The sequence below is a fragment of the Homarus americanus genome, unplaced genomic scaffold, assembly GCF_018991925.1.
Source record: "Homarus americanus isolate GMGI-L3 unplaced genomic scaffold, GMGI_Hamer_2.0 scaffold51159, whole genome shotgun sequence".
NCBI lineage: Eukaryota > Metazoa > Arthropoda > Malacostraca > Decapoda > Nephropidae > Homarus > Homarus americanus.
Genome location: NW_024714920.1, coordinates 1 through 13,420, shown reverse-complemented (window position 1 = coordinate 13,420; position 13,420 = coordinate 1). Strand labels below are relative to the sequence as shown.

At 41.8% G+C, this 13,420-nt stretch overlaps 1 protein-coding gene across 1 annotated transcript in view; it reads left to right on the top strand.

Moving 5' to 3' along the window:
- LOC121879758 (fibroblast growth factor receptor-like 1) overlaps positions 1–13,259 on the top strand; it is a gene marked incomplete at its 3' end in the record, with an annotated part of 45,493 nt that extends 32,234 nt beyond the window's left edge. Inside the window, exons 5-8 of the mRNA XM_042386530.1 lie at positions 5,346–5,508; positions 6,397–6,518; positions 8,783–8,923; positions 13,124–13,259. Coding sequence (XP_042242464.1) covers positions 5,346–5,508; positions 6,397–6,518; positions 8,783–8,923; positions 13,124–13,259 — 562 coding nt within the window. The remainder of the gene's footprint in view (positions 1–5,345; positions 5,509–6,396; positions 6,519–8,782; positions 8,924–13,123) is intronic.
- Positions 13,260–13,420: the final 161 nt, after the last annotated feature.

Genomic DNA, 13,420 nt, shown 5'->3' with positions numbered 1-13,420 from the left:
ATCTTGACACAGTCCCCTCATCTTGACACAGTCCCTTGATCTTACACAGTCCCTTGACCCTGACACGTCCCTCATCTTGACACAGTCCCTCATCTTGACACAGTCCCTCATCTTGACACAGTCCCTCATCTTGACACAGTCCCTGATCTTGACACAATCCCTTGATCTGACACAGTCCCTGACCCTGACACAGTCCCTGATCTTGACACAGTCCCCTGATCTTGACACAGTCCTTGATCTTGACACAGCCCTTGATCTTGACACAGTCCCTGATCTTGACACAGTCCCTTGTATCTTGACACAGTCCCTGGTATCTTGACACAGTCCTGATCTTGACACAGTCCCTTGATCTTGACACAGTCCCTGATCTTGACACAGTCGTTTGATCTTGACACAGTCCCTTGTATCTTGACACAGTCCCTGTATCTTGACACAGTCCCTTGATCTTGACACAGTCCCTTGTATCTTGACACAGTCCCTTGTATCTTGACACAGTCCCTTGATCTTGACACAGTCCCTGATCTTGACACAGTCCCTGATCTTGACAGTCCTGATCTTGACACAGTCCCTTGATCTTGACACAGTCCCTTGATCTTGACACAGTCCCCCATCTTGACACAGTCCCCCATCTTGACACAGTCCCTGATCTTGACACAATCCCTTGATCTGACACAGTCCCTTGACCTCGACAGAGTCCTGATCTTGACACAGTCCCCTGATCTTTACACAGTCCTTGTATCTTGACACAGTCCCTGATCTTGACACAGTCCCTTGATCTTGACAGTCCCCTAATCTTGACACAGTCCCTTGATCTTGATACAGTCCCTTGATCTTGACACAGTCCTCTGATCTTGACACAGTCCCTCCTCTTGACACAGTCCCCTGATCTTGACACAGTCCCTGATCTTGACACAGTCCCTGTATCTTGACACAGTCCTTGTATCTTGACACAGTCCCTTGTATCTTCACAGTCCCTGATCTTGACACAGTCCTTGATCTTGACACAGTCCCTGATCTTGACACAGTCCCTTGATCTTGACATTCTTGATCTTGACACAGTCTCATCTTGACACAGTCCCCCATCTTGACACAGTCCCTTATCTTGACACAGTCCTTGATCTTGACACAACCCTTGACCCTGACACAGTCCCTGATCTTGACACAGTCTGATCTTGACACAGTCCCTTGATCTTGACACAGTCCCTTGATCTTGACAAAGTCCCATGATCTTGACACAGTCCCTTGTATCTTGACACAGTCCCTTGTATCTTGACACAGTCCCTGATCTTGACACAGTCCTTGATTTTGACCCAGTCCTTGATCTTGACACTCCTTATCTTGACACAGTCCTTGACCCTAACACAGTCCTTGATTTTGACACAGTCCCTTGATCTTGACACAGTTCCTTGATCTTGACACAGTCCCCTGATCTTGACGCAGTCCCTGATCTTGACACAGTCCTTGATCTTGACACATCCCTGATCTTGACACAGTCCCCTGATCTTGACACAGTCCTCTAATCTTGACACAGTCCTTGATATTGAGCGCAGTCCCTTGATTTTGACACAGTCCCTTGATCTTGACACAGTCCCTCATCTTGACACGTCCTCATCTTGACACAGTCCTTGATCTTGACACAGTCCTTCATCTTGACACAGTCCCTGATCTTGACACAGTCCCTGATCTTGACACAGTCCTTGATTTTGACACAGTCCCTTGATCTTGACACTCCTTATCTTGACACAGTCCCTGATCTTGACATAGTCCTGATCTTGACACAGTCCTTGATATTGACACAGTCCCTAGTCTTGACACAGTCCCTCATCTTGACACAGTCCCTCATCTTGACACAGTCCTCTGTCTTGACACAGTCCTCATCTTGACAGAGGAGTTTTCCTTGTATTAAGAGATAAATAGAGGAGTTTTTCCTTGTATTAAGAGATAAACAGAGAAGTTTTTCCTTGTATTAAGAGATAAACAGAGGAGTTTTTCCTTGTATTAAGAGATAAACAGAGAAGTTTTTCCTTGTATTAAGAGATAAATAGAGGAGTTTTTCCTTGTATTAAGAGATAAACAGAGAAGTTTTTCCTTGTATTAAGAGATAAACAGAGAAGTTTTTCCTTGTATTAAGAGATAAACAGAGGAGTTTTTCCTTGTATTAAGAGATAAACAGAGAAGTTTTCCCTTGTATTAAGAGATAAACAGAGAAGTTTTTCCTTGTATTAAGAGATAAACAGAGGAGTTTTCCTTGTATTAAGAGATAAACAGAGGAGTTTTCCTTGTATTAAGAGATAAACAGAGGAGTTTTTCCTTGTATTAAGAGATAAACAGAGAAGTTTTTCCTTGTATTAAGAGATAAACAGAGAAGTTTTTCCTTGTATTAAGAGATAAACAGAGGAGTTTTCCTTGTACTAAGAGATAAACAGAGGAGTTTTCCTTGTATTAAGAGATAAATAGAGGAGTTTTTCCTTGTATTAAGAGATACACAGAGAAGTTTTTCCTTGTATTAAGAGATAAACAGAGGAGTTTTTCCTTGTATTAAGAGATAAACAGAGAAGTTTTTCCTTGTATTAAGAGATAAATAGAGGAGTTTTTCCTTGTATTAAGAGATAAACAGAGAAGTTTTTCCTTGTATTAAGAGATAAACAGAGAAGTTTTCCCTTGTATTAAGAGATAAACAGAGGAGTTTTTCCTTGTATTAAGAGATAAACAGAGAAGTTTTCCCTTGTATTAAGAGATAAACAGAGAAGTTTTTCCTTGTATTAAGAGATAAACAGAGAAGTTTTTCCTTGCATTAAGAGATAAACAGAGGAGTTTTCCTTGTATTAAGAGATAAACAGAGGAGTTTTCCTTGTATTAAGAGATAAACAGAGGAGTTTTCCTTGTATTAAGAGATAAAAATAACCTAAGATAAAGTTATAATCCATATAGCCTTTTGTTATTATAATGGCAGGTGGGGTTACGTGCCTATTGTTCGTCTCCCTCATATATCTGTATTGTACCAGCGAGACACGCCACTTTTTATACTCGTGAACCCTTCTCCAATAATGCCTATTTCCCTCAAAGACCCAATTTTCTATCCCCATTACCCTCATCAATATTATGAATGTGTAGGGGTATCGAGATATTAATGTTGTCTAGCACTCAGGATGGAAGGAAACTCTAATTTAGTTTTCTTGTATAATATATAAGTTATATGATAGACAGTCTGGTGCTGGAGGTGCCGTCTGGTGAGGGGCTGCTCAGTAGAAGACGTTCGGTGAGTAGCTTGTTGAAGGAGGTAGATGTGCAGGAGCTTCGTTAGAGAAGATGTTGCCTGTTGCTGGCCTCCTGGTTGAATGAATGTTAACAGCGTGGAGCTTGCTGGAGGAGATGTTGCTTGTTCAGGAAGATGGGCAGAATGAGAGTTGGTTGGTGAGGAAGCTCAGAGAAGGACAGCTGGTGGGTCGCCATGCTCGCTGGCGAGAGCGAGGACCGCCAGGCAGGCGAGGAGAAGCGAGGGCTGCCAGGCAGCGGCGGAGGAGGAGGTGGTGCTTGTTCAAGAAGAATGGTCAGAATGAATCTCAATGGAGAGACAGAGCTTATATACCCAGCAGCCGCTATGAGTCATGTTGGGAAAACCCGAGAAGTCGCCGGTTCCTAGTTTCGTTGCTAAGATACGGTAACATCTGGTTGGTTGCTAGGGAAGGCAGTAGCAGGTGGTGGCGTGGCTACGCAGTTGTAGGCAGTTGTAGGGGAGACGTCCACTACAATACTCCCCCTTCCCTCCAGGCGGTGTAGGAGACTTGTTGTCTGTAGAGTTGCTTAGCACATGTGAGGCAAACCGGGCGGTGCATGCCTCATGTGAGACAACGGCGATGGCGTGATGAGCCGATCGCTGAAATACAACTGTCTAGATACACACTATCTGTGGGAGAAGGGAGAAAAAGGGTGTGTGGAGGCGGTGATTGGTGTGCTTCCCTCACGACAGGTACAGGGTCGTCAGATGCGCCTGCTGGGGTGTGTGTGGGCCTGGGTCAGGAGCAGGGGCTGCGTCAGCAGAAGCGGATTAGGGCTCGTGACAGCAGCTGGGTCCACGACAGCAGCAGGGTGCAGGACATTAGCAGGGAGTACCTGAGGGAGAAAAGAGGGTGTGTGTGGGTCCGGATTCAGGAACAGAGGCCGCGTCAGGGGTTATTGCTGGGCCGGGGTCGGCGTCTGAGGCAGGACGGGTGTGCTGGGGTCGTCAGAATGTGGTGCGTGGGGCAGGAAGAGGAGCCGGTGTCTGCTTGAAGACTGGGAGCGTGATCAGTGTCTCCTCCATCCTGTGTGAGTGCTAATCTCCGGGAGTCACCATTGTAGGGGTATCGAGATATTAATGTTGTCTAGCACTCAGGATGGAAGGAAACTCTAATGTGGTTTTCTTGTATAATATATAAGTTATATGATAGACAGTCTGGTGCTGGAGGTGCCGTCTGGTGAGGGGCTGCTCAGTAGAAGACGTTCGGTGAGTAGTGTGTTGAAGGAGGTAGATGTGCAGGAGCTTCGTTAGAGAAGATGTTGCCTGTTGCTGGCCTCCTGGTTGAATGAATGTTAACAGCGTGGAGCTTGCTGGAGGAGATGTTGCTTGTTCAGGAAGATGGGCAGAATGAGAGTTGGTTGGTGAGGAAGCTCAGAGAAGGACAGCTGGTGGGTCGCCATGCTCGCTGGCGGGAGCGAGGACCGCCAGGCAGGCGAGGAGAAGCGAAGGCAGCCAGGCAGCGGCAGAGGAGGTGTTGCTTGTTCAAGAAGAATGGTCAGAATGAATCTCAATGGAGAGACAGAGCTTATATACCCAGCAGCCGCTATGAGTCATGTTGGGAAAACCCGAGAAGTCGCCGGTTCCTAGTTTCGTTGCTAAGATACGGTAACATCTGGTTGGTTGCTAGGGAAGGCGGTAGCAGGTGGTGGCGTGGCTACGCAGTTGTAGGCAGTTGTAGGGGAGACGTCCACTACAAATGTATTTAAGTCCCTTATGGTAACCTATTTTGAGATCTTACCTGCTGATTGGTCTGCGCTTATTATTATTATTATTATTATTATTTTTAGTATTATTATTATTATTATTAATAGTAGTAGTAGTATACTTATTATAATTGTTGCTAAAATTATTATTATTATTATTATTATTATTATTATTATTATTATTATTATTATTATTATTATTATTATTATTATTATTATTGTTATTATTATTATTACACACATACAAAAATACTCCTTAACTAAGGTGACGTAACCTCGAGGACGATAACAACAGAGTTGTGATCTATCAGTTTAGATAAGGTAAGCGTAACCCATCCTAACCTAAGCTTGGCGCCCTACAGGATGGCTTGGAACTGCGGGAAGGATCACTGGGTGGGGAATCTCGCCTCAATCGACACTCCCTCCATCTGCTGGACTTGAGGCCGGAGGATGCAGGGACCTATACGTGTGCTGCTGTCAACGACCTCGGCGCCAGAAATGCAAATTGGACACTGCGAGTTATAGGTAAGAACGCGAACAAAAGGAAGGGAGGTGGAGAGTTGGATAAAATGAGAGTCTTAGTTTTTTTTTTAGTTTAACAAATTTATTGACAAAGCTTGGAGTACAGTTTGCCTATTCTGAGTAATTCAGTCAGGTCTTGACACTGAGGGTGGTATCACTTCTCACTGCCACGCAGGACAGAGGTTTATACACAAAGAAATACATCATATTCAATAACAGTATATATAGGCCAGAGTCATGTGGGTGATGTCACTGTTCACTACAGTATAAAGGGAGATTAGCAAGTAGTGAGGGAAGTGACAGCATGAGAATATAGGTTACAGTAGAACACGAGAGGAAGGGAAGAGCATTGTATTTGTATTTGAAAGAAAGGTTTGAAAAAATGTGAGTAGATATAATGAATGATGTTATGATGAATTTATATTTATTACAGGAAACAAGGACAAGATTAGGAATATAAAAAGAAAACTACTTAAATAAATACGAAGTGTGAAATAAATGACCGAGTTAATGAGAGTATACATGAACCAGCCTTATACTGTTCATTGACGTCATCATGTAGTAGTGTACAGTACATCAAAGCCAGTTACTCCAGATCACTGTAACTGCATTTAAGAATTGTCACTGCCACGTAGCTGGACAAAATGGGACTTGACAACCGCACTACTGTACTGTAAGATCCAGTAATGTATCTTGAAGGTGGGAGTTGTGGATATTACACTTAACAGTACCCTACAGCTAGAAGACAGCCCAGGGTAGGGTATAACACTCCCTTGACAGTACCCTACAGCTAGCAATGCCTCAGTGGGTGTATAGACTGTTTCGACATAACTCTAACCACTTCCTAAATAGTAATCTACACAATAAGTATATTCAATCTGTTGTCCTCAGACCAAGCACGACCAAAGGAGCCTGAGTTTAATCCTCTGTATCCGGCGAACACGACCGTGGTGGCGGGAGAGTCGGCCACCTTCCAGTGTAGTGGCAACTCTGATGTTACTCCACACATTAAAGTAATCCTTGTTTGTTTGTTTGTCTGTCAGTATTATAAGATAAGATACGGGAAGAATAACCATATCTGCTGGTATATTTTATAACCATATCTGCTGGTATATTTTGTAACCATATCTGCTGGTATATTTTGTAACCATATCTGCTGGTATATTTTATAACCATATCTGCTGGTATATTTTATAACCATATCTGCTGGTATATTTTGTAACCATATCTGCTGGTATATTTTGTAACCATATCTGCTGGTATATTTTGTAACCATATCTGCTGGTATATTTTATAACCATATCTGCTGGTATATTTTATAACCATATCTGCTGGTATATTTTGTAACCATATCTGCTGGTATATTTTGTAACCATATCTGCTGGTATATTTTATAACCATATCTGCTGGTATATTTTGTAACCATATCTGCTGGTATATTTTGTAACCATATCTGCTGGTATATTTTAACCATATCTGCTGGTATATTTTATAACCATATCTGCTGGTATATTTTATAACCATATCTGCTGGTATATTTTGTAACCATATCTGCTGGTATATTTTATAACCATATCTGCTGGTATATTTTATAACCATATCTGCTGGTATATTTTATAACCATATCTGCTGGTATATTTTGTAACCATATCTGCTGGTATATTTTATAACCATATCTGCTGGTATATTTTGTAACCATATCTGCTGGTATATTTTGTAACCATATCTGCTGGTATATTTTATAACCATATCTGCTGGTATATTTTGTAACCATATCTGCTGGTATATTTTATAACCATATCTGCTGGTATATTTTGTAACCATATCTGCTGGTATATTTTATAACCATATCTGCTGGTATATTTTGTAACCATATCTGCTGGTATATTTTGTAACCATATCTGCTGGTATATTTTATAACCATATCTGCTGGTATATTTTGTAACCATATCTGCTGGTATATTTTATAACCATATCTGCTGGTATATTTTGTAACCATATCTGCTGGTATATTTTGTAACCATATCTGCTGGTATATTTTGTAACCATATCTGCTGGTATATTTTATAACCATATCTGCTGGTATATTTTATAACCATATCTGCTGGTATATTTTGTAACCATATCTGCTGGTATATTTTATAACCATATCTGCTGGTATATTTTATAACCATATCTGCTGGTATATTTTATAACCATATCTGCTGGTATATTTTGTAACCATATCTGCTGGTATATTTTATAACCATATCTGCTGGTATATTTTGTAACCATATCTGCTGGTATATTTTATAACCATATCTGCTGGTATATTTTATAACCATATCTGCTGGTATATTTTATAACCATATCTGCTGGTATATTTTATAACCATATCTGCTGGTATATTTTATAACCATATATGCTGGTATATTTTGTAACCATATCTGCTGGTATATTTTATAACCATATATGCTGGTATATTTTGTAACCATATCTGCTGGTATATTTTATAACCATATCTGCTGGTATATTTTATAACCATATCTGCTGGTATATTTTGTAACCATATCTGCTGGTATATTTTATAACCATATCTGCTGGTATATTTTGTAACCATATCTGCTGGTATATTTTATAACCATATCTGCTGGTATATTTTGTAACCATATCTGCTGGTATATTTTGTAACCATATCTGCTGGTATATTTTGTAACCATATCTGCTGGTATATTTTGTAACCATATCTACTGGTATATTTTATAACCATATCTGCTGGTATATTTTGTAACCATATCTGCTGGTATATTTTATAACCATATCTGCTGGTATATTTTGTAACCATATCTGCTGGTATATTTTGTAACCATATCTGCTGGTATATTTTATAACCATATCTGCTGGTATATTTTATAACCATATCTGCTGGTATATTTTGTAACCATATCTGCTGGTATATTTTGTAACCATATCTGCTGGTATATTTTATAACCATATCTGCTGGTATATTTTATAACCATATCTGCTGGTATATTTTGTAACCATATCTACTGGTATATTTTATAACCATATCTGCTGGTATATTTTGTAACCATATCTGCTGGTATATTTTATAACCATATCTGCTGGTATATTTTATAACCATATCTGCTGGTATATATTCACCCAACCCAGCTATAATTCAAGTGTGTTCCGATTCAAAGTGTTGCATGACTCAAACCCTTATTAAGTGGCTTTCTCAGCATGATTTTAAAGTTATGTCTCTTCTACTCATAGTTAACACTTCCTTGGTTCACAGTGGCTCCGTCGACTGGAAGATGGCTCAAATGAGGCAGAACACATCCCTGACAAGGACACCTTAAACTGGAAGGGTCACCGTTATATTGTTCTCCAAGCTACACAGGTTCATACCCCATCCGATGGATCCTTCTACACTAAGGTGAGCTGAAATCCGACCGAGGCTGTAAAAACGATTGTGATTCTAAGCTTCATGAAGGTACTATATGTGTCCTTAGTGTATCTTATAAAATAAAGTTAAGAGCATTTGAGAACCATTCAGGGGTAAGGATGAAGAAGGTTATAGGGAAATGGAGAAGAATATTATAATACCATATATTACTGTATTCAAGTTAGAAGGTATGGTGGTGGCACGTTTGGCTCACACTACTCTACTCTGTCTCGGATTCAACCTCCTGGACAGATGTGGGAAGGGTGTTAATCAAGTTTATTCCGAGTACTTCAGTTTCCCGTGTGTGTGTGTGTGTGTGTGTGTGTGTGTGTGTGTGTGTGTGTGTGTGTGTGTGTGTGTGTGTGTGTGTGTGTGTGTGTGTGTGTGTGTGTGTGTGTGTGTGTGTGTGTGTGTGTGTGTGTGTGTGTGTGTGTGTGTGTGTGTGTGTGTGTGTGTGTGTGTGTGTGTGTGTGTGTGTGTGTGTGTGTGTGTGTGTGTGTGTGTGTGTGTGTGTGTGTGTGTGTGTGTGTGTGTGTGTGTGTGTGTGTGTGTGTGTGTGTGTGTGTGTGTGTGTGTGTGTGTGTGTGTGTGTGTGTGTGTGTGTGTGTGTGTGTGTGTGTGTGTGTGTGTGTGTGTGTGTGTGTGTGTGTGTGTGTGTGTGTGTGTGTGTGTGTGTGTGTGTGTGTGTGTGTGTGTGTGTGTGTGTGTGTGTGTGTGTGTGTGTGTGTGTGTGTGTGTGTGTGTGTGTGTGTGTGTGTGTGTGTGTGTGTGTGTGTGTGTGTGTGTGTGTGTGTGTGTGTGTGTGTGTGTGTGTGTGTGTGTGTGTGTGTGTGTGTGTGTGTGTGTGTGTGTGTGTGTGTGTGTGTGTGTGTGTGTGTGTGTGTGTGTGTGTGTGTGTGTGTGTGTGTGTGTGTGTGTGTGTGTGTGTGTGTGTGTGTGTGTGTGTGTGTGTGTGTGTGTGTGTGTGTGTGTGTGTGTGTGTGTGTGTGTGTGTGTGTGTGTGTGTGTGTGTGTGTGTGTGTGTGTGTGTGTGTGTGTGTGTGTGTGTGTGTGTGTGTGTGTGTGTGTGTGTGTGTGTGTGTGTGTGTGTGTGTGTGTGTGTGTGTGTGTGTGTGTGTGTGTGTGTGTGTGTGTGTGTGTGTGTGTGTGTGTGTGTGTGTGTGTGTGTGTGTGTGTGTGTGTGTGTGTGTGTGTGTGTGTGTGTGTGTGTGTGTGTGTGTGTGTGTGTGTGTGTGTGTCAGTCAATTATAATCACAGATCCAAACAAAAACAAACCATACAACTTCTTATGGTCGCTGCATGGAATGTCAGGACCCTTCTGGATACTGGCACAAATAAGCTTCCTGAAAGAAGAACTGCCCTTGTGGCAGCCATTAGTGAGTCCCGGCTCCCAGATGAGGGCCAGCTCACAGAACGGGGGTCTGGATACACCTTCTTCTGGAAGGGGAAGCCTGCTGCGGAGAGAAACCGCTTCTATGGAGTTGGCTTTGCCATCCGCCAACACATCCTATGCAGGCGAACTGATATCTCCTATTGGCATTAACGAGCACCTCATGACACTTAGAGTCCCACTGAATCACTCACGTCATGCCTTCTTCATCAGTGCATACGCCCCAACACTGGATGCAGAAGATGACATCAAGGAGGCCTTTTACGCTGACCTTGACAAAGTGCTAACCTTTATACGCAGAGAAGATAAGGTTGTGCTCTTTGGTGACTTCAATGCCAGAGATGGCAGAGATGCTGACATTTGGCAGGGAACCATAGGGAGAAATGGACTAGGCAGGTGTAATCCCAATGGCCTACTCCTCCTCAGCAAGTGTGCTGCACACAATCTCACTATCACCAATACCTCGTCTAGGCAGGCCGACAAGTTCAAGGGTTTGTGGCAACACCCACGATCCAAACACTGGCATCTCATTGACTACATCATTGTCAGAGACAGAGATCGCCGAGATGTCCTCATCACCCGAACAATGCATGCCTCAGACACTGCAACACTATTCATCGGCTCGTCAGAGCTAAGCTCTCACTTCACGTCGCCCCAAAACGGCAAAGGCAGCAAGCCTCCAGAAGAGGTTTTAACACGAAGCATCTGGAGGATCCAGCGGTAGCACATGCTTTCAGAGAGCAGCTCCAACATGGGCTGATAAACAACCTGACAACAAACAACCCAAATCCCAATGCTGAATGGGGTATTCTCGACACTGTCATGACAAAAGCCTGCAGAGAGACCCTCGGCCAGATCGAAAGAATACACCAGGACTGGTTTGATGAAAATGACCCGGCAATCCATGTACTCATCGATGATAAAGGTGCTGCTTTAAATGACTGGCAGAACAACCCTCAGTCTCGGAACAAAGCTCATTCATACCTTCGGCAAGAAGAAAATGGCGGCCCAGTGTGAACTTCACAAACTAAAGAACGACTGGTTTAAAAATAAAGCATGTGAAGCACAAAAACTTGCAGATCAACACAAGATGCGCAAATTTTTCAATAACACTAAAACATTTTATGTGCCACTCACTCATGGCATAGCCCCCCTTACCGCTCATCCGACAGTAACTCCCTAATTAAACACAAAGAAGGCATCCGTCAGCGCTTGAAAGAGCACTACCATTCGCTGCTCAACCGAAACACCGATGTGGATGTCCTGACTACCCAGAAGGTTACTCAGCAACCAGAGCCCATCTCAGCTGTCCTCCATCCTTGGACGAGGTAGCTACCGCCATCAAACAGATGAAAAACAACAAAACCTCAGGGCCTGATGGAATCCCAGCCGAGGTGTATAAAGCAGGAGGACCTCAGCTTACCAACCGTCTCCACTCTCTCCTGGAGAATGTATGGAAACAAAGGAGGAAACCCCCAAGCTCTTAAAGATGCCTCCAGTCAGACTGTGGCAACTACCGGGGAATCTCGTTGCTGTCCAAAGCTGGCAAGATTATCGCCCGAGTCCTCGTAAGCAGATTTCTTCCTGAAGCAGAAAACTTTCTCCCTGAATCTCAATGTGGCTTTAGACCATCACGTGGCACCACTAACATGATCTTTGCTGCACGCTAGATACAGGATAAGTGCATATGGCAATGATTTTGTGGTTGTATACCTCCCAGCCTGTTTCCTAGTATGCAGGGAAAATAATTCAATATACAATCGCGAATAACGTTAAAAATCCTACACCAATTTACACATTCACATCACTAAGACGATGCTTTTATGTAATTACTGTCAAATTGCTGCTGCTCACTAACGAAGGCCTGAGTGCAAACATTTTGTTACAGAGACACAACACAACACGACCTGCACATGAGAAGAAACGCTTGTGGACTTATTCCTGGCTAGTGAGAGGGAAGAAAGCTTGGCTCTGATCTGCAGAAACAGACTAAATTTACAGTAATAGCCCTAATTAACACTAGTTTTGATATTTTCAGGATATATGTACTACATGCTGGTAAGTGTTTTATTTAAAGGTTTATGTGATTGTTTTGTATTTTCATTGTGGAAATAAAAAGATAAATGGACGAGGAGAAGGATGTTAGCAACTGATTCAAATTAGACAGTGTAGAAAACTTTATTTAATTTTATTATATATATTTTTTTAGCACACCTTGCATATTACAACTATCTGAATGATGACTGTTCATCAAACCTACACATAATACATAATTTCTATTAATATTAATATAATGCAATAGTGATTCTGTTTTGACTCCGGAGAATTGCGGTACCTGTGATTTTAAGACCAATATTTCAGGCTGGACAAATGGGCTGTTGGCAGTCAGAACTCCAGCCAGTAGCCCCTCAAAACTAGCCACTAGTACTAGCCGAAAGTGAAAATTGCCAATACAAGTGCCAGTTTGATGCCGCTTTTACTCACTTATTTTTGTGTCTTGGTCGACTCACTGGTAGTGTTCTCGACCTCTTGATAATGTGTGTTAACTTCTTACTTTTGGAATAGGAAGCGGCATATGTGGTAGAGGAGCGAGGTAAACCATTACATAGATTTCCAAAATAAATAATTTTAATGTTTTCAATGCCAACATCATTTTGGTCATTAGAGGTGTTCAGTGTTTCATTTGATTGTACTGTAGAGAATTTCAGCAATGATCCTTCTCCTAACATAGACATTTTGTATTTGTTGACAATAGAATGTTCTTCCTTCCTCTGGAGTTTATTTATTGTTTTATCTTACAGCTGGTGATCCCCCACGTGTCAGTACAGGACACGGGTGTTTATGTTTGTACTGCCACAAGCAACTTTGGATTGGCGTATAGACAAGCTCTGCTCTCTGTAATAGGTGCGTATATCTTTAATAACACACTTATATACTGTACTGTACAGGTTTTTACCTCTATTTATTCAGTAGAATCATCATACAGTACTGTACAGGTTTTTACCTCTATTTATTCAGTAGAATCATCATACAGTACTGTACAAGTTTACATCAATTCAATGTGCATACCTGTAAAGAGACATTGCAGGTATACAATG